The sequence below is a fragment of the Acomys russatus genome, chromosome 11 (assembly GCF_903995435.1).
Source record: "Acomys russatus chromosome 11, mAcoRus1.1, whole genome shotgun sequence".
NCBI classification, from domain to species: domain Eukaryota; kingdom Metazoa; phylum Chordata; class Mammalia; order Rodentia; family Muridae; genus Acomys; species Acomys russatus.
In genome coordinates, this window is record NC_067147.1 from 58,343,491 (window position 1) to 58,367,327 (window position 23,837).

Consider the following 23,837-nt stretch of genomic DNA (forward strand, 5'->3'; position numbering starts at 1 on the left):
GGTCACATCATGGTTGATGGGGGCTGGCCATGTGGGATGTCATTGCCTGGAGAATTTCTGGCTTAGAGAGCATGGATTTAGGGTCACTAGAGGAGGGATTCTCATGCAAGGCAGTTTAGAGTGTGGGCCTTCACTCGTGCCATCTACTGCCCCCTAGTGGACCATCCGAACGGCAGGTGGGTAGGTAAGGGAACCCCACGGAAAGAGGGAAGGGCAGAGAAGCCAAGGAAAGGCAGCTTGATCTGGGTCCCCAAACAGAGCCCCAGACCTGGCACAGCTATGAAGCTCACGGTAGCCTAGGAGAGGCCGAGGGCGGGGTACACTGGCGCCTGCCCGGGCTCAGGGCCAGCGGCTGGGTGCGGCCGACACACACACTTACTTGCCGTTCTGCCTTCCAGACTCAGAGGCACCCGGATCCCACGAGGTCCTGTCTATAGATGATGGAGCCTCACATCCCTCTGAGCTCCACACACCAGCTGGATGTCAGGGACCCTCCGAGAAGCCTCCGCTGGACAGGGCCTCGGAATCCAGTTAGTTCCTTGCCCCCTCAGACACCTTTCCTCCCCCCCCCATCCCCTACTACCCCCCCAAAAAAACCTGTCTTGACTCTGCCATTTGGAGAAGGGAGACTGTTGCAGAGACAGGGAGCCCTAGGCCTGTTTCAAGTTCCCTGTGTGAGGTCTCAGGCTGTGGAGACAGCAGGGGCCCAGAGCACCCCCCTTTCCCCTCTCCCTCACAAGTTCCCTGTGTGAGGTCTCAGGCTATGGAGACATCAGGGGCCCAGAGCACCCCCCTTTCCCCTCTCCCCTCACACTTCAGTTTTCTCATTTTGCAAGGATGGCTCTAGAGAGTTACTAGAAGTTCTAACTAAATGGCAGTCGGAAAAAGCACTGGGGCGGGGTGGGGGCATAGGGGTGGGAGGGGCTATGGGGCAGGCCTGTCAGCAGACAGGTCCTGGTCACTACTGTTCGCTGTTACTGCTGTCAGGTGGGGCTGGCTTGAGAATTGGGGTGATGACAGGAAGGGAGCACAGAAGAGGAAGTATTGCCACAGTTATTGGTTTATTGTTGGCAGAGCCAGGCCTGGGTGTGGAATATTATTGTCCAGGTCTACACAACCTGGAGACGCTTTAAACACCTAGGGGAGGGTGTGTGTGGAGGGGGCGCTGCTGGGGAGATAGCATGGCCTGTAAAGGTCCTTACCTCAAAAGCACAGAGACTCAAGCTTGTACTCCGGAACATACAGGAAAATAAGCGAACCGCAGAAAGGCTGGCGTGTGCCGCCCAGGCCCTGGCCCTGACCACAGAGGCCTTTGTAAGGAACCCTGTCCTTTTCTTAGGAGAATTCAGGCGGAAGATCCTGGCCCTACTGCAGAGTTCAGAGGAACAGAAGGCCGAGGAGGTAAGGATGCCCTTCCCCCACTATCCTGCTTTTGAGGGGGAGGACCCACCTGCCCATGCTTCAGTCTAAGCTCTGATCCTATGTCCTCCAGAGGACACTCTCAGCACCCAAGGCCATCACCTGTCCTGCTGGGCCACACCCTCTAGGCCACTGTTCAACTTTGACCTTCTCAAGGCCAAGGGCCCTGACTCGGTTTCTCTCTTCCTCCCTATAGCAAGCTCAAGTTCAGGAGGCGGAGGAGGCGGGAGAAAACCCAGCCCCAGCCGGCAAGGTGAAGGCGCGAGGGAAGAAAGGCAACCTCCGGAGAGCCTTTTCTCTCAGGAAACACAGCTCCAAGGAGTCTAAGAGAAAAGAGGCTTCAGGGACCCTGGACGCTGCCAGCCCGGAGGCCCGACAGTCCAAGAAGCACAGCTTCCTGCCCATGTGCGTCGCTGGCCACAGAGCTTCCATCTCCAGCAGCCCAGGTGAGCAGGCGGGGCGTTACCATGGTAACCTCAAGCTTTGACTTCCGCTTTCTGCTTTGGGAGCAATGGGAGGTGAAGGGGCCGATTTTCAGCAGGGCACCCACCAAAAGAACTCAGAGTTCCCTTTCTTAAAAACAAAGGCATTGCCAGCCACTCAGGAGTCAAAGGAAGGAGGATCTCTGTGAGTTCGAGACCAGCCTGGTCTACAGAGTGATTCTGAGGACAGCCAAGGCTACACAGAGAGAGACCCTGTCTTGAAAAACAAAACACAAACGAAACAAAACAAAACAAAACCAACAACCGCCACAAACCCCCAAGGACGTTGCTAGATCTGTCGTTGCCTGTCCGATATCATCAGGGGGACATTAAGAGAAACAGACCAGGGTTTCAAGGTGACTGACTGCATACTCGAGCATGAGGACCAGGGGTATACAGTGACTTCCTGGCACTTATGCAGCACCTGCTGTATATACCACAAATAGAGTACTATCTCATTTAACACGCCAGGCCTGTCTTAAGACTCCTGTTTGACACAGGGTAAGATGAAGTTCAGACAGACTGGGCCGAGTTTTGCGTATTTTAAGGAGAGGTGATTTTGCTGGGTGGGAGCCAGAGGCACGTCCATGTGTTCTTTAAACTGCAGTCTTTTGGGGAGGTGGAGGGCAGAGAGGGAACACTGGGACTCCCCCTCCCAAGTCTGGCGGGACTGGCACCTCCCCGAGGACTGAGACAGACAGATGCCAAACTCATCCATTTTTCTGCAATCCCATTCAGAGAGCCTGGAGTTCCAGGAGGTGGAGGCTGCAGGAGCTGGGCCAGCTGGGTCCCCGGAAGAACCTTTCCAGGCCGGAAGCCACACAGCAGATGAGGAGCTGTCACCAGAGGAAGCCCTGGAATCTAGTCAGTACACCCTGTGCCCACCGGGGTAGCTTCTGCCGACCCCTCTTCTGCATGCCCCAGGCTAGGCAGGAAATGCTCCTAGGAGCGGAGAAGGTGGCTGACATCCCCCCCCATCCCTTCCCAGAGACCCTGTGGTGAGGACAGAGGCCACTGGTGTACTCTTTAAATGGGGCTGCTAGGCAGAGGTATAGACAAGGCTTTAGGGGCCTTGGACAGTTTCACTGGTGTAAATGGTTCTACCGTGGCCCAATTTGAGCTGCCGACCGTTGGTGATGGCCTTCCTCTCTCTCTGTGGGTTCCTACATAGTTTAGCGAGCCTAACCCAAATCAGCACTGAAAAGGGCCATGGCTTAGCCGGGCGTCACTGGGGACAGACTCTCATAATTTCTTTTCTTCTCTCAGAGGAGTTGATAATCCATAAGCTGGTGGCACGTCTCCAAGAGGTGGACAGAGAGCTAGGGAGGCAGGTGAGAGACCGGGGCCTTGTATTCCCACCTCCGAGACCTGGGTTCTAGCCCCACTTCCCAGTGACCTTGGCTGTGTCCCTGCACCTCTCTCTCTCTCTCTCTCTCTGAGCCTTGGTTTCTTCTGCCGCAAAATAGGGATAATGTCTGCTTGACCAAATAGCGCCTATTCGGAGAACACTCACGCGTGGCAGGCGAAGACAATGTTGGCTTAAAATAATAGGATGGGGCTGGAGAGATGGCTCAGAGGTTAAGAGCGCTATCTGTTCTTCCAAAGGTTCTGAGTTCAATTCCCAGCAACCACATGGTGGCTCACAACCATCTACAATGAGATCTGGCGCCCTCTTCTGGCGGGCAGGCACACATGCGAGCAGAATATGTATAAATAATAATAAATAAATAAATATTTAAAAAATAAAATAAAATAATAGGATGCAGGCAGGCTGGGTAGATGGTTCAGTGGGGAAGAGTGCTTGCCGAGCAAGCCGACAGCCCGAGTTCAAATCCCGAACCAGGCATGGCCTCATGCTCCTGAAAGCCCAGAGTCGTTTGAGGGATGAGACAGGAGGATCACTGGGGCACAATGGCAGCCAATCTACCTCCAGGGTCAGTGAGAGACCCTGTCTCAAGGGAGTAAGGCAGAGCCCTAGAGCAGGGACACAGGACATCCCCCTGGCCGACATATGTACACAGACACCACACACATTCATAACACACATGAATGGCTCCCCTGCCAACCAGGGGCTGCTCCAACCCAAAGCCCCAGCACCTCAAGACCTGCGCCCTGCGACCCCTCAGATCCTGCTGCCTGGTCCATTCCCTCGGTTGCAGCACTGTGGCAGAGCAGCTCAGCCAGACCCAGTTCCTTCATGCTTGTGGTTTATCCTGCCCCTCACATGGGCTCCTGCCCTTGACCCCTAGAGAAACAGGTGGCTCCTAGCCCCGGGGGCATCTGCATCTCACCACCCAGCGCCCCAAAGCCCCTGTACCATGTGTACTCCCTGAGAGCGGCCTCCACCTTGTCTGCTGGGAGTGAGAGCCTATAGACCCCAGCCCTCCCTCCCGCCAAGAGGCATCCCCACATCATGCCTTCTGGGCCACCTTTCCACCCGTTCCCTACCACATGCCCAGGATCGCAAGTCACACGGGACCCAAGTCTTTGTCTTAGGGTCCAACCCCAAGAGACCCCAGGTGCTATGTCCAGATACGAAGAAGAGCAATCTGGCCAGAAGGACCTTAGCGTGGGGCAAAGAATCCATTAAACATTTTGCATGGACTGTTTCTATTCTACCCCCAACCGTTTTGGAGAGGGGGATCTGGTCACCCTCGTTTTTTATAGCCAAACTGAGGCTCAGAGTGACAAGTTCTGTGCAGTACCAGTTACATGTGCATGTGTGTTTTGTTTTGTTTGCTTTTTTTTTTTTTTTTTTTTTTTTGCTTTACCCTGCAGCTGCAAACCATATCTTGTAGAAATTAGGGTGGGGTGGTGGAGGAGTTTAATGAAAGGGTGCTCACCCAGGATATGAGGGAGTAGGCTTGGGTGTGAAGGACCCCCTGCTGGCAGCGCTGACAACACTGACAACCCCCACTTTTGTTCCAGATCCGGAAGTACCCCAGCTTCAAGCTTTTCTTTAATGAGTTCTCAGATGCCTCCCTCAGGAAGTTGGTGGCCACCTTAGACAGACAGAAGGCCCGCCTCTCGGAGGAAGGCAGGAGCCACGCCAGCAGACCCCCACCGTGTGCCTTTGGCTCACTTAACAAGTTTGCCGCCAACCACAGCTGCGCCATCTGCACCCTCATGCAGTCCAGAGGCCAATACAAAGGACACAGTTACGCACACTTCCTATCCAGGAAGGCACAGCAGGTGAGAGGCAGAGGGGGAATGACAAAGATCTTCCAATGGGATCTTCTGAGTTTCCTGATATGCTCAAGCAGACTTTTTAAAATTTTTTTATTTTAGGGGCTAGAGAGATGGCTCAGTGGTTAGGAGCACTGGCTGCTCTTCCAGAGGTCCTGAGTTCAATCCCCAGCATCCACATGGCGGCTCACAACCATCTATAAGGGGATCTGATGCCCTCTTCTGGCCTGCAGTAGTACATGCAGACAGAGCACCCATACATTAAAAAAAAAAAAAGTCTTTTAAAATTGTATCTATTGCATGTATGCACGTGCAACAGCACACAGATGTGGGTGCCAGGTTGTCAGAGGACAACTTTTGGGAATTGGCTGTCTCCTACTGTGTGGCTTCTGGGGATAGAAGTCTGCTTGTCAGAGTTAGTAGCAGGTGCCTTTCCCTGCTGAGCCATCTTCCTGGCCCCTCAGCAGAATTTTTGGGCTTCATTTCAAATGCCACCTCCTTGCTGCAGTCTTCTGGGACAGTTCTAAACACAGCGACAGAACCAAGCAGTAGTCTTGTGTCAAAGGTCGCGCGGTGGAGGCAGGTGGCGCCAGTTGGTCCTGGGAGGCCTCCGGGAGGTGGCAGATGCAGTTTGAAGGCTCTGGAGACTGTTTATGAGGCAGGAGGACTGGGGGCCGTGGTGGAGCGGGGAGCTGCCAGGGCTAGTGGACCTAGCGTGGGCGTGGATGGGTGGATGGCGGGATAGGGAGCTCGTTGCTTGCACGGTGGACCTGCTGACTTGGGCTGTGCCTTTGCCCCCTTCTCAGGACATCGCGAGTTTGGATGGGCAGAGCCCAGACTGAAGGCCGCATCTCATACCCAAGTTCTTTTGGGCTCGCCAGCGGTCGGCAGCTTTTGCCTGGAGACCCTGCAGAGCCTGCAGAATGGCCGGGAGACGCTGCAGACCCTGCAGGATGGCCCGGAAACCCCGCAGACCCTGCAGGCTGGTCTGTGCTTCCTAACACCCCTGGGGACAAGAATGGACGACACTGTCGGTGCACTCAGCGTTGCCTGAGGACGCTTTCTTCCTGGAAGCTGGACCCAGAGGCCGTGTTGGGGGTGGGACTGGGATGGGGTTTAGGAGTGCAGACTCCATCTTGTGAAGCTGAAGAAAGGCTTCCTCTTCACAGTCTGCCATCTCACCCTCTCAACACTAACCCGCCACCACCCACGAAGGAGGCTGACACCTGCCAGATCCATGAGTTTTAGCTGGTGTGTGTGTCTCTCAGCCTGCCTGTCTCTGTCTCTCTCTCTGCGTGCGTGCGTGCCTGTGTGTGTGTGTGTGTGTGTGTGTGTCTGTCGTCTATCTGTCTGTCTGTCGTCTGTCTGTCTCTGTGTATGAGGTGGGGTGAGTGTAAGGCAGAGGTCAACCTCACACATCTTCCTCCAGTTCCATCCACCTTGTTTTTTTGAGACAGGGTCTCTCACTGGCCTGGGATTCACCAAGCAGATTTGTCTAATATTGAGAGTCCAAAGGATCCTCCTGTTTCTGCCTCCCCAGTGCTGACATCACAAGCATGTGCCACCACACCCCACCATAAATGAGTCTTTGTTTTGGAAAATAGTTGTTTTGTTTTTAATTCGGTCTCCAACAGGAACATGCACATGCGTTCCAACTGTCGGGTCTCTGTCACATGTCACTTATTCAGTTGACCAAATAGTGTTTAATGCTTGACCCCTGAGAACTCCTTGGACCCCACCCAACAGGAGCCTGGGATGATCTGTAGATTAGGGGGACCCCTAGTGTCCCAGAATCCTATTGGCCTTTATGAAGATCCTAGAAGTTATCCAGTGTTAGGTCTATACTTGTTTTTTTGTGTAGAAAAGATCTCACTCTGTAGCCCATACCACTGTCTGACTCTGAGTCCCACATCCCAGCCTCTGTATGTGGCATGGAGACTACAGATGTGTGCCTCCACCTTTAGGCTACTTTATCATTGTCACACCTGGTGGTTTTCAGATAGCTGCACAGGTGTGCACTGCCCCGAGAGCCCCACGCCCTAGGACACATGTGCCGTCTTCATCCTGTCTGTACTGGCTGGTTTCGTGTCAACTTGACACGAGCTGGAGTCATCAGAGAGGAAGGAGCCTCAGTTGAGGAAAGGCCTCCATGAGATCCAGCTGTGAGGCATTTTCTCAATTAGCGATTGATGGGGGAGGGCCCAGCCCTCTGTGGGTGGTGCCATCCCTGGGCTGGTGGTCCTGGGTTCTATAAGAAAGCCGGCTGAGCAAGCTATGTGAAACAAGCCAGTGAGCAGCACCCTCCATAGCTCCTGCCTCCAGGTTCCTGTCAGGTTCCTGTCCTGCTTGGGTTCCTGTCCTGACTTCCTTTGGTGATGAACAGCAATATGGAAATGTAAGATGACTTTTCTCCTTTTCTCCTCACCTTGTTTTTTGGTCATGGTGTCTTTTTTTTTGTTTGTTTGTTTGTTTTGTTTTGTTTTTCGAGACCGGGTTTCTCTGTGTAGCCTTGGCCATCCTGGCCTCACTTTGTAGACCAGGCTGGCCTCGAACTCACAGCGATCCGCCTGCCTCTGCCTCCCGAGTGCTGGGATTAAAGGCGTGTGCCACCACGCCCGGCTCTGGTCATGGTGTCTTATCACAGCAACAGAAACCCTAAGACAAGTTGGTACCAGCGTAGTGGGGTGTCGCTGTGACAAACCTGACCATGTTTTGGGGAGGGTTGTAGAAGGGCTATGTAGCTTTGGGCTAGAAGCTAGTGGGATGTTTTGTGGGAGTGGGGAAGAGTGTTGAGAGCAATGCAGGGAAGCCTGGCTTGTGACATTTCAGAGGGAACTTTTAAGACTCTATCAGCCCATTTGTTATTTCAAATTAAGAGCCTGTGGTTCTGGTCAGCTGGGGATGAGGAACCAGCTGTGATTAACAAGCGACCAGAACGGCTAAAGCGAAAGCTGTGATTTGCTGGGAAATTTACTAGAAACCTTGGTGCTGGACGGCCAGGGCCAAGAAGTTAGCAGCGACTAAGAAAAGAGCAGCGTCACTGAGGTGAAGTCTTCCGGGAAGTGTTTTCTGAGAGCACAGAGAAACCGCGACTCCGAGGTGTCCAAGGTTGTACCTCGCACCAGCAGCTGAACTTGGTAGTGTGAGTCACCCAGGTGGGTCTGGCTGGGAAGGCATGAGGGGTCATGGAGAACAGCTGACAGCTGAGGGTTGGCGCTGTGAGAGGTCAGGAGAGGTCCCTGGTGAAGGTACAGCTGCCATGGCAGTTGAAGGCCCAGGACTGAAGGGGTCATGCAGACATGCTGATGCTTGGCACCAGCAAGAGAGCCCAGGAGAGGCTAGTGGTGAAAGTGCAGCCCAGTTGCAGCAAGGGGTCCCAGCTGCTCGGGAGATGCCAGTGCCATGGCTGACCACCAAGAACAGCAGCAGTGGAGTGGACACAGCCGGAGCCTAGGAGGAGGGCTGTGTGCTACAGAGGGCGGAGCTGGAGAAGTGACCCAGGCCCCTCGGAGGAGCCCAGAAGATTGTGTGTGAATCCCAGATATTGGATGGTTGAAGTTTGATTTTTTATTTGATTGTGGCTATGTCCTGATTTTTCCCCTCTCGAAGTAAGAAAGTATTTTTACTGGAGCTCACAGTTGAAAGACTTTGAATTTTAGAAGACTTTAAGAGATTGGCTATTTTAAAGGGACTGATATATATGTACATATATTTAATTTTATTATTTATACAGCATTCTGCCCTCATGTGTGCCTGTCCCTCAGGAGAGGGCACCAGGTCTCACTATAGACGGTTGTGAGCCACCATGTCGTTGCTGGGAATTGAACTCAGGACCTTTGGAAGAGCAGACAGTGCTCTTAACCTCTGAGCCATCTCTCCAGCCTGGGACTGATATTTTAATACGTTTGAGTTTGTGGGTTTTTTTTTTTTTTTTTAGACAGGGTTTCTCTGTGTAGTCTTGGTTGTCCTAGACTCATTTTGTAGACCATGCTGGCCTCGAACTCACAGCGATCCACCCTGCCTCTGCCTCCCGAGTGCTGGGATTAAAGGTGTGTGCCAGAGTTTGTAGACGTCTAAAGTTATTTTTGTTTTTTGTTTTTGAGACAGGGTTTCTCTGTGTAGCCTTGGCTGTCCTAGACTCACATTGTAGACCAGGCTGGCCTCTAACTCATAGAGATCTGCCTGCCTCTGCTTCCCAAGTGCTGGGATTAAAGGCGTGCACCACCATGCTGTGGCCATGGGGCAGGGTATTAAGTCCTGGTTGGCAGACTGAGTCTTGTTAACCTTGGAGACCATTGGTGGCCACACAGGTTCATGGCAAGCACGATGGGCTGGGTGACAGGATGAGGGTAGGAGGCCTGGGCTTTCAGGTGGGGCCAGTCTCAAGTCAGAAGCATCCATTCTACTTTTAGCTCATTTAGTTCAAGTAAAATTGCTCTCTTGGGGCTGGAGAGATGGCTCAGTGGTTAAGAGCACTGGCTGCTCTTCCAGAGGTCCTGAGTTCAATTCCTAGCAACCACATGGTGGCTCACAGCCATCTGTAATGTGATCTGGTGCCCTCTTCTGGCCTGCAGGTGTACATGCAGGCAGAGCATTATACATATTAACAATACAGCCCTGCGGTAGTGGGGCACGCCTTTAGTCCCAGCACTTGAGAGGCAGAGGCACGTGGATCACTGGGACTTTGAGGCCAGCCTGGTCTACAAAGTGAGTCCAGGATGGCCAAGGCCACACACAGAAACCCTGACTTGAAAAACCAAAAAATAAAAATAAAATTGTCTTTTTTTTTTTTTTTTTTATAATTATATCAAGTTTTGTTTTGATTTTTTAATTGCCACTTGGTGACCTCCTGATAGCTATATTTTAGGCAGTACAAGAACTAAAGTTTTGAAGGATTTATTTTTTATTTTATGTGCATTGGTGTTTTGCCTGCACATATGTTCCGGGGTCAGATCCCAGGAACAGAAGTTGTGAGCTGCCACGAGGCTGCTGGGAATTGAACTCAGGAACTCTGGAGGAGTAGCCAGTGCTCTTAACCTCTGGGGCATCTCTCCAGCCCCAGGGACTAAAGTTTTGAAACAGGGGTCAAGAGCCTGTTGTCCATAGTTTATTTTTCTTCCTTCCTTCCTTATTTCTTTGTTTATTTTTATTTTTATTTTTTTGTTTTTTTTCAGACAGGGTCTCTCTCTGTATTAGCCTTGGCTGTCCTCAACTCGCTTTGTAGACCAGGCTGGCCTTGAACTCACAGCGATCCACCTGTCTCTGCCTCCTGAATACTGAGATTAAAGGCATTTCCTTAATATTTTTATTATTTTACTTATTTATTTATTTGGTTTTTCAAGACAAGGTTTCTCTGTGTAGTACTGGCTGTTCTAGACTCACTTTGTAGACCAGGCTGGCCTCAAACTCATAGCAATCTGCCTGCCTCTGCCTCCCGAGTTCTGGGATTAAAGGCATGCGCCACCACGCCCAGCCCCAATATTTTTATTTTAAGACAATCAATCTTATACATAGTCTAGTCTGGCCTTCAATTCTGCTAGTTCTGTTCTGCCTAACAAGAGGTGCGAATACAAATGTGTGTTACCACACCCAACTGTACACAGTTTCCTTTATTTATTTATTTTTATATTTTAGGTTTTTTGAGACAGGGTTTCTCTGTTTAACAGTCCTGGCTATCGTGGACTCACTTTTGTAGACCAGACTGGCCTCGAACTCATAGTGTGATCCAGCTGCCTCCCAAGTGCTGGGATTAAAGGCATGTGCTGCCACGTCTGGCTTTTTTTTGTTTTTGTTTTTGTTTTTTGTTTTGTTTTTCGAGACAGGGTTTCTCTGTGTAGCCTTTGGCTGTCCTGGACTCCTTTGTAGACCAGGCTGGCCTCGAACTCACAGAGATCTACCTGCCTTCTGAATGCTGAGATTAAAGGTGTGCGCTACCACACCCTGCTACAGTTTCCTTTAAATATTTTATTTTTAAGTATGAGGGTGGTGATGGAATGATGTACATGAGTGCAGTACCGACAGACACCAGAAGAGGGCACCGTATATCATGGAGCTGGCGCTACAGGCGGTTGTGAGCTGCCTGACAGTTTGGGTTTTTTTTTCTTTTTAACCACTGAGCCTCCTCTCCAAACCTTGGATCTGGATCTTCTCAGGAGCTAGATGGCCGCCCACTTGCCCCATCCAGTGGAGACAAAATAGCTGCTCCTCTCCCTTGCAGTAGAGGCAAGATGGCCACCACCAGGCCCCATCCAGGACAGTCAGAGCCTGCTTCATAGTGGGACCAGCCTCCCAGTGCACGCCCCGGGTTCTCTCTGGCTCTTCCTCCAGTGTCCTCTCCTTGGGGTGACTCCGTGCTGACGCAGTAACAAAGGGGTCCTAGGCCAGCTGTTCGTGAGCCCGGACTTCCCACCTGCTCCCTAGCACCCTGTGAATGGCAGGGTGAGAGGCGGACAGAGGCTGGGCCGGCCTCTTTCTCCTTCAATAGTCCGGGAGGCTGCGTGTGAATAAACCCGGGTGTGGGTGCGGGGAGGGGCCATTCTCTGCCGCCGCGTGTCTGAATGAAATGAGGACATTGTGGAGGGGAAGTTTGCTGTAGGTGTGAGGGAGAGAAAAGCCAGAGGCATCTGGAAGAGCCTGCAGACTGGCCACTTTTCCCTTCCCTCTTGAGTTTCAGGTCCCTGCCCTTCCTCCCCCGCCCTGCCTTTTAAAATTATTATTGTTGTTGTTGCTATTATTATTTTGGATTTTGACTCCCCCGCTACACAGAATTCTCAGTACTTAGCATGCACATTAAAGTTTACTTCTTTGCTTTTTGGCTGCCTCTTTGCTTGTGATTCTGGCTGCTTTTGTATTTCCCAAGCTGCAGCGTCCCCCCCCCGTCCCCCCCCCCCCCCACACACACACACTTGAGAGACACAGTGGGAACACCTTCCCCGCAGAAAGGAGTGCACAGTGAAAGGCCTGCAACCTCTCCAGGAGAGTGGCTGTTGCCTGCGGTCTTTTTTCTTTTTTCTTTTTCCAGACAGAGTTTCTCTATGTAGCCCTGGCTGTCCTTGACTCGCTTTGTAGACCAGGCTGGCCTCGAACTCACAGCGGTCCACCTGCCTCTGCCTCCCGAGTGCCGGGATTAAAGGCGTGCGCCACCATGCCTGGCTGCTGCCTGCATTCTTTACAATTTTGCAGTTTAAGGCACGCTGACCCACAACCCGGTTCCTCAGGTTTTCCTGGGCCTTGAAGCAGCCTTGCCCAGAGCGAGCTTCCCCGGCAGCAGCTCCTAGAGCCCCCGAGGAGCTCCCAGAGCTGGGAGGACGGAGGGACAAGGAGACGGTGTAAGAGCAAGAGCCGTGTTTTCACATCTGTAAAGGTCGACTGCCCAACTGCACAGGATGCGCTTTAGCACGCGCAGCCAGGAAGTACGGCCAGGATGTATGCTTGCCCCTAATTGGGCAAAGACAGAACTGTGTCCCTCCTCCCAGCTGGACCCTGAGTCGCCGTCTGTGTGTTAGGTGGGAGGGCAACAAGACTGGAAGCAGAAGGCTCTTGAGATGAGGAAAAAAACACTCTGCACCGCCGCGTGGCTGAGGGGGCCCAACGGGCCTGCGCGGGAGGCTGGAGCCAGGCAGGCTCCTGGGTAATGTAGTCTCTCCTACTCCAGCCTAGGCGTTCTGTCCACGCACTCCCTAAGAAAGGACAAGGAGTCGTCATTCGGAGCGCCCACGCCGCGCACATCCCCAGCCTTAGTTCCACCCAGACCGCCTTCCCAGCACCGCTTTTGTTGCACTTGATCAAAACCAGGGATCTAGGACTGTTCCAAAAGCAGGTTTAGGGGTTCACTTTATTATCCCAGAGCCGTCAGTTGCTCTACAAAGGGGATTCCCTATTTGGAAGTGATGAAAAAGGTGTTTGAAATATTATTCAGTTCATAAATGATTAATTGGGCATGGTCTTCTTTTTGTTTTGGGTTTATTTTGGGGAGGGGCATGTTGAGGTAGGCTTTATGTGTAGCTCTGGCTGTCCTGGAACTCTACAGACCTGGTTGGCCTTGAACTCAGAAATCCCCGTGCTCTGCCTCCCGGGTGCTGGGACAAAGGGTAGTGGTTCTCAATTTTCCTAATGATGTGACCTTCATGATGGGTGACCCCCAACCGTAAAGTTATTTTTGTTGCTACTTTCTAGCTTTAATTTTGCTACTGTTATGACTCATAATGCTAATATCTGGTGTGCATGATATGTAATATGCAACCCCAAAGGGGTCAAGACCCACAGGTTAAGAACTGCTGCCCCAGGCTTGCTGGTGCACGCCTTTAATTCCAGCACCTGAGAGGCGGAGGCAGGCAGATCTCTGTGAGTTTCAGGCCAGCCTGGGCTACAGAGTGAGTCCAGGGACGGCCAGGGCTGCACACAGAAACCAAACAAAAACAACAAAAGGCTGTCTTAACAAAATCAATGTAACTTCTGTCCAGCTCTCTTCTTATTTTGTTTTGAGATAGAATCTTGGCTGACTTGGACCTTGCCAAGTACACCAAGCTGACCTTAAACACCAGCCTCTGCCTTGGTCCTCCAGCATCGCAGCTTGCCTGCTTTGTGCGTGTTCTCTCTCTCTCTCTCTCTCCCTCTCTCTCCCTCCCTCGCTCTCTCTTTGTGGTTTTTGAGAAAGGGACTCATTATGTACTGTTGGCTGTCCTTGAACTACCCAGAGATCACCTGCCTCTGCCTCCTGCGTGCTGGGATTAAAGGTGTGTGCTACCACACCCGGCTTCCCAGCTGTCCTTTTTTTGGTTTTTCCAGATAGGGTTTCCCTGTGTAGCCTTGGCTGTCCTGGACTCTCTTTGTAGACCAGGCTCGCCTCGAACTCACAATGATCCACCTGCCTCTGTCTCCCGACTGCTGGGATTAAAGGCGTGCGTGCGTGCGTGCGTGCATGGTTGCATCCGTCTGTCACCACACCCAGCTTCCCAGCTGTCCTAAAGCACAAAGAGCGGACATAGTTAACTCTGGCCGTGGGGGAAGGGAGGGAAGGCAGAAATGCATCTGGATGATACGGTCAGGGTGCTTACAGCCTCCGGGGACAGGAGAGGCAGGGCCGCTCTTGGGTGACACCAGGAGGAACTCCTCACCTCAGGGCAGCTGTATTCTTGCATCCGTCTGGGATGAGGCTTGTAGGTGACCCAAAGTGTCTTGGAAGTGGGGAGTCCAGGAAAGTCAAGCGGGCGGGGAGCAGACCTGCATTCGAGATGCCAAGGGGACATGTGTGAGGGGAAATAAAAGCAATTGGAGGGGGCTGGAGAGATGGCTCAGTGGTTAACAGTGCTGCCTGCTCTTCCAAAGGTCCTGAGTTCAATTCCCAGCAACCACATGGTGGCTCACAACCATCTGTAATGTGATCTGATGCTCTCTTCTGGCCTGCAGGCGTACATGCAGGCAGAGCACTGTATACATAATAATAAATAAATAAATCTTTAAAAAAAAAAAAAAAAAGGCAATTGGCATTTCAAGCCCAACTACACCTGCTGTGTGACCCCAGGGTGGCTGCTTGCCCTCTCTGGCAAATCACAAGAAGATCCTACAGAGCCCACCTCAGAGGTAAGCTTGGCACTTAGACCCACACCCTTACAGATAGGTTTTGCTGTTGTTGTTTTAATTTAAAAGTTATTTATTTCTGTGGTAACCACAATTCCTTACCCAGGGAGTCCCAACTGGACTCAAGAGTTGGCAGGTTAGGCCAGCCCCCAGGTAACATCATGGCTGCCATGGACACAGTGATCACAGAGGGAGCCCCAGACCTTGGCCCTCCAAAAACAGGCAGATCCCTCCACTCCTCTGTCACGTGCTACTCTCTAGGTAGGCACTTGTGAGCAGGCAGGAGGGTCCCAGCATCTACCCAAGGAGAGTGTCTAGTTGACAGCTGAATAAAATACAAGCTATTGGACCCAAGAGGAATGTGAAAACAAGTACAGGACCCGTGCGACACTCAGTGCATAGAGGCATGTGCCTCCAACCCTGCCAGCCCCAGTTCAGCCCCAGGGACCCACAACAGGGAAGGTCGGAGCCACTCCAGAAGGTTGACCTCTGACCTCTGACCTCTGACAAACACAAACAGGTAAGTAAGCGTCAAAAGATTTTACAGACATCTCTGCCAAACAGACTAAGGAATAGTCTTAAGCAACTTTCTGTTTGTACCAGTAAGGTGGTTGCTGGCAAAAGAATGACATAGGCTAGACATGGTGTCACTCGCAGGAGGGGACCAAGAGTTCAAAGTCAGCTTCAGCTGTGCAGTGAGTCTGAGCCCAGCCTGGTCTACATGGTGAGTTCTAGGGCAACCTGGGCTACTCTGCTCAAGAAAACAAATACAGAAGCTGTGCAGTAGTTAGCAAGCCTCTGGGGATCCATACCACCCTGACCCCTGGTATCTTCTGAATGGTTTCCCCCTCACAGGTGGCCTGTGCTGCACCCTCACAGACTAATGAGTGGGGTCACCCCTCTTTTGCAGGTCAGAAAATGGAGACGCAGAGCCTAGATGCTTTAACCATGAGCTCCGAGCTTGTGTGCCAGAGCGGGACTTTCTGTTCACTTGCCACACGCGTTAGGCACTTACTGCACTCTGCTCACTGGCTTCTTGGTCCTCGGGTTTTTCTGGAAGCATTCTCTGGTGGCGTTTGTCTTCTGTTTCTTCTTGAAAATCTTTCTTGCCGTGTTTGAATCCACAGCAGGACTCTCCCTGGGCAGAGAGACGGAGGATGTGTTTGTTATGACCTGAACAGTGGGTGCCACCATCTGAGTCCTGCGTAACTTCAGGAGATCCAGTGGCACTGGCCAAGGTTGGTGTTCTCCAGCAAACACTTCTGATTAATTATCTATTAATTATGTATCTGCACAATAACCAGGCCAAGGCCAAACAAGGCCAAATGTTCACCTAGTAGACATAGCTGGAAAGAGGTTAAAATAACAGACAATGCATATACTTTATATATTTTAACTCACACAGACTATAAAAGGGTTTTGTAAGGTTTATTTGTGTGTGTGTGTGTGTGTGTGTGTGTGTGTGTGTGTGTGTGTGTTGTGTCTACATGTAAGTATGCATTCACAGAGACCAAAATAGGGGGTGCCAGATCGTCTGGAATTGGAGCTACAGGCCATTGTGGGCTGCCCAATGTGGGTGCTGGGAACTGAATTTGGGTCAGGTCCTCTGGAAGAACAGCTTATGTTCTTAACCACTGAGCTGTCTCTCCAGCCATACACACACAGCTGTGGAAATAAAATTAATCACAATGGGGGACACAGATACATCTTAATAAGCTTGGTGTAAAACAAAGACAAGCCGGGCATAGTGTGCACGCCTTTAATCCCAGCACTCGGGAGGCAGAGGCAGGCAGATCGCTGTGAGTTTGAGGACAGTCTGGTCTACAAAGTGAGTACAGGACAGACAAGACTACACAGAGAGACCCTGTCTCTTAAAATTAAAAAAAAAAAAAAAAAAAAAAAGACAAATGTCTGTCCAAGGAAAAATACTCAAGAGCATGGTAACATGTACCTATAATCTCAGGACTCAGAAGGCAAAGACAGGCTTGTCAGCTCAGCACTAGTCTGGGCTGTGTGGTGAGACAAAGTTGAAGTGGAGGGGTGTCAATATATGCCTGCCCCACCCCTACTGATCTTTCATTGGCCATTCCAACTGTTAGCCAACTAGCAAGGGAGTCTGGGAAATGTAGTTCTTAGGGATCTCTTAAAAACTACAGATCTCGGTGGTGGTGGTGGTGGTGCATGCCTTTAATCCCAGCAGAGGCAGGCAGATCTCTATGAGTTGAGGCCAGCCTGGTCTACAGAGAAAGTCCAGGACAGCCAGGGCTCTGTTAAACAGAGAAACCCTGTCTTGAGGTGGGAGTTGGGCAGAAGAGGGTGGGGAACCCTATGGATCTCCGGGCTTGTCAATGACAGCAGCGACAATACTGGAGAGCTTGCGGCTTCTGTTGCTGTGGTAAAACACCCTGACAAAGGCAGCTTAAAGGCAGAAAGGGTTTACATGGCTCACAGTTCCAGGTGACATAGCCCATCACTGGGAGGAAGTCAGGGCGGCAGGAACCTGAAGCGGCTGGTCCCCACACCCACAGTCAAGAGCAGAGAACGATGCGAGCGAGCATGCGTGGTGCTCAGCCCTCCCCCCTTTTTAATTCACTTCAAGGTTTTAGCGCTGGGGTTAAAGCCACGCACCAGCGCACCAGCTTCAAACCATCAGGGGCTACCTAAGGCTAGGATGGCGCATCCACCTGTTAGACCTTTCCAACTGTGGCTTGACCCAAAATAAGACCCGGAACCTGCAGTGCACATGCTCCTGTTGCCCTACAATAGGATGTACCCAGTGTGTGCAGGAGGGAGGCAGAGGCTTGGCATCCCCCGCATCAATAGGCAGGTTCAAAATGTCCCTTAGAGCTGGGCCCCTCCCCCAAGCAAAGGTGAGACTGTCCTGAGGAAGGGAGAAACTTACACCAGCAGAGGCTTGTGGGGAGCTTCCTTCCTGGTCCCTGGAGGTGCGGAGCTTGTCAGCTGTGAAGAGGCGGGAGGCCCTGCAGCAGGAGTAAACACACAGGAAGTGTAAGGGCAGTATTTGGGGACTGGGGCTTTTTGCAAATAACAATGGTGAGTATGTTTAACAACAGCACGGTGCAGCCTGGGTGTGGTGGTGCACGCCTTTAATCCTAGCAGTCTTCAAGGCAGAGGCAGGAGGATCGCTGTGAGTTCCAGGCCAACCTGGTCTATGAAGTGAGTCCAGGACAGCCAAGGCTACACAGAGAAACCCTGTCTGAAAACAAATAAAACCAAACCAGCAGGGTGCCAGAGGTTATGGCAGCACTCCTTTCACCCCAGTGTTCAGGGGTCAGAGGCAGGTGGATCTCTGAGTTTGAGACCAGCCTGGGGTATAGAGTGAGTTCTACGCCAGTCAAGGCTACTCAGAGAAGCACTGTCTCCAAAAACAAAATAAAACAAAAAAGACGTACTTCTAGTTGTGTAAATAGAGGTGTGTGCAAGAGTGCAGGTACCCATTAGCACCCAGCAGAGGATCACAAGTGGTTGTGGGCCATCCAGTGTCCTGGGAACTGAACTCGGGTCCTCTGGGAGAGCAGCGACTGCTTGTGACTCTCCAGCCTCTTGAGGAGTTTTTGCTGCCAGAGGGAGGCGCTGAGCTATGAGGCACGGCAGGACACCCACAGACAAGTGGCCTGTCAGAATCCCCCTGTGGGGGCTGCTGCGGGGGGCGGGGGGATAGATAACATCACCAGCCCTGCCCTTAGGAACGGATGTGTTGTTAATTGCTTGTCTGAGGGCCAGAGCAGGGAGGGTCATACCTGTGGGCTGTTCTGGGCCCAGCTCCTCCACAGGTGGTGGGGCAGGAGGTGTTGAAGGTGGCAGTTCTGGGGCTGCCCTGGCTGCAGTGGCTTCCTGGGAAGCTCTGAGCATCGGTCTAGACCCATGAGGGGACTCAGGCACTGAGGATCCAGCCTTTGAGCTGTGTGGGTCTGCAGCCGAGCGCGAGATGTGTGACACAGGGGGCAAGCTTTTTGTGCCTTGGTGGTCAGAGGCCGAGTCCAGCTGATGGTCATCCTTGACTCCGAGTTTCAGATTTAGAGTTCTAAGACTTACTGGGTAAATGTCACTGGGGCCAGTGGACGGCCCAGGCTTCATTACTGGGCCTGACTGGGGAGGGGCCACTGGCGATGCAAGGGGTTGCTTGGATTCAGAGACTGTTGGTGACATGGATGACTCCACAAACCCCTTGCACCTGGATTCGGGTGGAGTCTGCGTTGATGGGGATGCTGGGCTGTCCTTTCTGTCCTGATTGGGAGTCTCCCGTAGGTGGTGGGAGGAGTCTTGAGGGCTGCCCCTCGCTGCTGGGAGGCTTGGGGGATTTCGAGCTGGGGGCTCGTGGCCAAGGGCGACCTCTATTTTGCAGTACACTTCCACCCGCGGGAAAATCACTCTCCTGCTGGGAGAGTTGAGGTACGCAGCGTCTAGGAGAAACCACAGCAAATCAGAGTCCAGAGTCGACATAGTCTAGTATGGATATGTGTGTAAAATCTACATAAATACAATACACGGCGGGCCATGGTGTGCACAGTGTTGCCCTGGCTTTTGGGAGCTAAGGCAAGAAGATTGGGGGGTGGGGTGGGGTGGGGCTATAAGGAAGTGAGGGACGGTGGAGGGTCATAAAAGGGCTTTTTTTTGGGGGGGGGGAGGGGCTGGTGAGATGGCTCAGAGGTTAAGAGCCCTGGCTGGTCTTCCAAAGGTGCTCAGTTCAATTCCCAGCAACCCCATGGTGGCTCCCTACTATCTATAATGAGATCTGGCGCCCTCTTCTGGCGTACCGTGTACATGCAGGCAGAGCACTGTATACATAATAAGTAAATACATCTTTAAAAAAAAATTTTTTTTTTTAAAGACACAAGGTCTTATGTAGCCCAGGCTGGCCTGATCTCAAACTTATATAGCCAAGGATGACCTAAAACTTCTACCCTCCCTGCTCCCATCTCCCCAGTACTGGGATTACCTCATGCACCACCCTACTAGGTTTATAAAGTATTGGAAGTTAAACAGTTCTTTTTATGCGTGGTAAGCAAGTGCTGTAACGGAGCCCCAGTCCCAGCCTCTCCAGAAAGACGGGGTTGATGGTTAGTGTTTGTGTGGGAGGCTCTTATCGGAGCGAGGGGGGCTGCTGGGCACAGCTGGGTGCAGACTGGCGTCTCCAGCTCCCACCTCTCCTTTCCCACGCCAAGGAGGCGGTAGCTTCCCAGCTGCAGGAGTCATTGGGTGGCTGAGAGCTTTTGCAAGGAGCGTGGAGGGGAAATAGGATGAGGGGTCCAGGGGAGGCACCATTCTGGACGTGATGAGTGCCTCTCCTCACCTCCCCCACCCCATCCCCCACCCCCAACCGACCAAAGAGCAATCTGAGTGCTTCCAAGAGGCGGGTGGGGGCTCAGTGTAGCTCTAGGTACCAGCAAGAATTTCCCAGTAGCTCCTCCTTATCACATCCGGTGCCAGTAGAAAAATCGGGAGGGAGGGAGATACTCGTGGGTGTGCGCTGGCGCCACCTGACGGAGTATGTGTGCATCACAAGGAGCCTGGGAAGAAGCGGGGCTTCCTTTGCAGGGGACATTTGGGAACCTGCAGGGTTATCTAAGGTGTGACTCGGGTGCAGAGGAGAGTGCCTGGGCTGAAGAAATGGTATCAAGTCATTGGATCTTACCAACCTCAGTCCCTGACAATCACCATCACCCCAGAGAGAGCGGAGGGCTCCCCAGCTGGGGGCCAAAGGGTACTGGCCAATCCCCTCCTCCTCCAGGCTCTGGGAGAAACCTTTCGAAATCACAGTAAAACTCTCTGAGGCACTCACTCTCATTGCCTCCTCCTGTACAGACCGGGGAAACTGAGGCCCCAGGAGACTAGTTACTGAACACCCCCAAAGGGTCAGGAGCTAGGGTAGAAACCCTTCTTTCCAAAATTGGAAACTAGCCAGGTGTGGTGGCGCAGGCCTTTAATGCCAGCACTCAGGAGGCAGAGGCAGGCGGATTGCTGTGAGTTCAAAGCCAGCCTGATCTACAAAGCGAGACCAGGACAGCCAAGGCTAACACAGAAAGACCCTGTCTCGAAAAACCAAAAGGAAAAAATTTGGAAACAAGACTCAGAAGAAGTGATTTTTCCAGGGACACAGAGCTTGGGGGTGGGGCGGGGGACTACTTGTTTCGAGAACCCAAGTGTCTCTGTGCCTCCGGCTCTCTGTCTGTCTGCCTGTGTCTCTCTACCTCTCGTTCTTATTCTTTCTCTGTCTCTGCCTCTGTCTGTCTGTCTGTCTGTCTGTCTGTCTCCCTCGTATCATTCTGTTTCCCAAGTCCCTGGATGCCTGGAGAGGAGTAAGGACCAAGAGAAAACAGGAGGAGAGGATACGGGGGCCAGAGAGGGGAGGAAGCAAATTTGAAGAAAGAATGTATTTCTAGTATATATATTTAGTTATTCAGTAAGAAAATATCATTCAACCCTTAGTTTCACCCCCAAAACATTTCTTTCCTCAAAAAAAAAAAAAAAAAAAAAATATATATATATATCCAATCAGAATAAGGAATGCTTGGAACTCAAAGGCATGAAGCCAAGTGTTCTGTACAATTATGACAGAATATTATCCATCTACCCAGAAGACAGTGAGACCCAGTGGAGAAAAGCTCGGGCAGCGTCAGGTCAGCACCCTTGGCCCTGGGAAACCCCATCCTAAGGAGTTAACCCCAAGTATGGACAAGCCTTTCATATCTCTCCCCAAAGATGCTTGCTACGCCTTCATGGAGTTTAATCGATTAGTCTTTGTATTTCTGATAAAGGCAAAAGGGGACACGGGTCAGGCCCCTTCCCAGATCAACATAGGACACTGATTGTTATGTCACACAAATGTAACTAGTCCCATCTACTTGAGCGGCCCAGGCTGGCCTGGAGGAAGCTATATAGCCAAGGAGGGCTTTGAACTTCTGGACTGGAGTGCCAGCATTAACTCATACACCACCCCTGTCTTATGCAGTGCTGGGGATTGCACTTGGGGCTTTGTGCACAAACACCAACTGAGCTACACCTCCAGCCCTGGTTTTGACTTTAATTTCATGAATATGTGTTTAAAGTTATCCAAGCCACTGTCCCACCTGTCAACCCACAGGCACAGTGGCCAACCTTGGGCAGCGCAGGCTCCAGGGTCTCTCTCCTCTTACCCAGCTTCCTTGGCTACAGCTATGGGACACTACTGTCCCTTACCCAGAATTCCATTCCCATCCCCACCACACTCCGTGCCTTTCCTCCCTCAGGCCCCAGCTACTCACTCAGCCTCCGAAGGTACGAAACAGCGTCATCGTATCCCCGATAGTAATACTCCTGCAGGACCTAGGTGATGACACAGGAACATGAGCCAGGCTGCAGCCATCAAGAGAGCCACTGTCCCACCCATAGCCAGGCTCTACAAGCTGACACTCTCCCTGCCCCTCCCACCCAGGGCTGTGTCAGCAAGCCCTGGGCTGTACTCCCCACTCTTCCTTCCGCTCTGGTCTACCCAATGGCTGACATGGTACCGGTGGGCCTGTCAGCATGTTGGCCATCTGTTCCCAGAGCATCACCGGCCTCCTCTGTGGGAGAGGGTGGGATGTTTCCGGAAACCTGAGACCACACATCTGGGCCATAGGAAGGGTAGCTTGGGGTTTCAGCTCAAATCCTGGGGCTACCCTTCACTGGCTGTATAGCTGTAGCCACCCCAACACAGCCTTCCTTTCTTCACCTGTCAAATAGGGACAGTAATGGTATCTTTGCAGAGGATGTCGGGAGGGGTGCGTGCGAGGTGTGCCAACAAAGCTGCTTCTGAGGGAGGCGGGGATAAATGGGAGACATTTAGGCTTTTGCCAACCACAGATTCTGCTGCAGCTGTTTTTAGATAGGCTGGCATGTAGCCCAGGCTAACCTCTAACTCCCTGCCACCACCTCGCCAGTACTGGGGTTATGGTACTACTGTGCTCGGTTTGTGCCGTGCTGGGGATTGAGCCCGGGGCTTTATGCTTACCAACGGAGACACATCTTTGGCCCTGTTTGGTTTTTTTTTTTTTTTTTAAGCAATCCATTAAGCATGGCAAAACCCTAGACCCTTTTGAGGGGAAAGACCCAAACGAAGGACCCATCTGTTCTGGACCCCACCCTGCCCCTCTCTCACCACCAGGTCCGGGGGGAACAGTGCGTGTGTCATGCGGGTGATGTTCTCCAAGGAGAACTGGAAGGAGAAGTTGAACATGCGGAAGTCGTGGAAGATGGCGGGGCAGTCTCTCGGGCAGATATCCTGCTGGCTGCTGAAGGTGGAGATGGTGATGGAGTCGGTCCAGAAGGCGCAGGGCTGCATGCTCGTGAAGCCACCATCGATGTACCTCTGCAGGGAGGAAGAGAGCCGCTCAGCCAGAGAGGCCAGAGCGGCACCGGGGCCGGGGGGTAGCAGGGCCACAAGAGCTTTTGGGACCAGCCTCGTGGGTGGAGGGTCCCAAGATGAAATGGTGGGGTAGTGTGGACCAGGGTCACTTGCTGTGTCCATAGCGGCCCCAGGACTCCCAATCTAAGGCCCTGGGCCCATCTAGCAACCGAAACAAGAGATAAACAGCTGTGCCTGAAAAGGGCGTGGCCACAAGAGCGGAATGTCTGGGCCAGAGGTTACATCTTCATCAGACTGTAGCTAGGAGTCTGCTCACAGGGCCCCTGAGGCCAGCCAGAGGCGCCGAACCTTGGCCTGCCCACATCTATTGAGGCAGTGTCCTCTGAGTTACTCTCGGGCACATGAAAACTTGTGACCACTGTCCCAGATGGCCCAGAAGCTCCCTTCAGTCAGGGTCTCAGGTCCCCGTGTTCTGGGGTCTGTATTCTGTGCACTGACTTCTGGGAAAACCCGGCACGCCTTGGAGTCTGGGTACACGACACGGTTAGTGGGTCTAGAGAGGAGCCTGAACTAACCGGAAGAGGTTCCCCTTAAAAACCTAGACATCCACCTACATTAGGAATTCTGAGTAGTTGTTGGAAGGACCCTGCTGCTTGAGGCCGCAGTGCTCCCCATCCAGATAGCCGCTCTGAGCATTAGGTGCAGGACTCCCTCTCCCCAGCAGGGCCTCCGGCTCTCTGCCTGACCTCACCTGGAGACTGTCTTTAGACATAGATGCCCCTAGCCACACTTGATATATGGCCCCTTACACAGCTCCCTGCTAG

The 23,837-nt window shown here is 52.3% G+C and overlaps 2 protein-coding genes across 2 annotated transcripts in view; one reads left to right on the forward strand and one right to left on the reverse strand.

Moving 5' to 3' along the window:
• Bnip5 (BCL2 interacting protein 5) overlaps nt 1-5,978 on the forward strand; it is a 51,978-nt gene extending 46,000 nt beyond the window's left edge. The window contains exons 9-15 of the mRNA XM_051152509.1: nt 399-530; nt 1,340-1,401; nt 1,616-1,865; nt 2,640-2,765; nt 3,168-3,232; nt 4,830-5,093; nt 5,894-5,978. Coding sequence (XP_051008466.1) covers nt 399-530; nt 1,340-1,401; nt 1,616-1,865; nt 2,640-2,765; nt 3,168-3,232; nt 4,830-5,093; nt 5,894-5,929 — 935 coding nt within the window. The 3' untranslated portion in view covers nt 5,930-5,978. The remainder of the gene's footprint in view (nt 1-398; nt 531-1,339; nt 1,402-1,615; nt 1,866-2,639; nt 2,766-3,167; nt 3,233-4,829; nt 5,094-5,893) is intronic.
• Nucleotides 5,979-8,107: 2,129 nt separating this feature from the next.
• Nucleotides 8,108-23,837, reverse strand: part of Pnpla1 (patatin like phospholipase domain containing 1) — a 38,526-nt gene continuing 22,796 nt past the window's right edge. Inside the window, exons 4-10 of the mRNA XM_051152510.1 lie at nt 22,807-23,016; nt 21,932-21,992; nt 18,428-19,090; nt 17,569-17,647; nt 15,682-15,804; nt 14,204-14,309; nt 8,108-8,425 (exon numbers count right to left, since the gene is read on the reverse strand). Of these exons, the coding sequence (XP_051008467.1) occupies nt 8,108-8,425; nt 14,204-14,309; nt 15,682-15,804; nt 17,569-17,647; nt 18,428-19,090; nt 21,932-21,992; nt 22,807-23,016 (1,560 nt within the window). The remainder of the gene's footprint in view (nt 8,426-14,203; nt 14,310-15,681; nt 15,805-17,568; nt 17,648-18,427; nt 19,091-21,931; nt 21,993-22,806; nt 23,017-23,837) is intronic.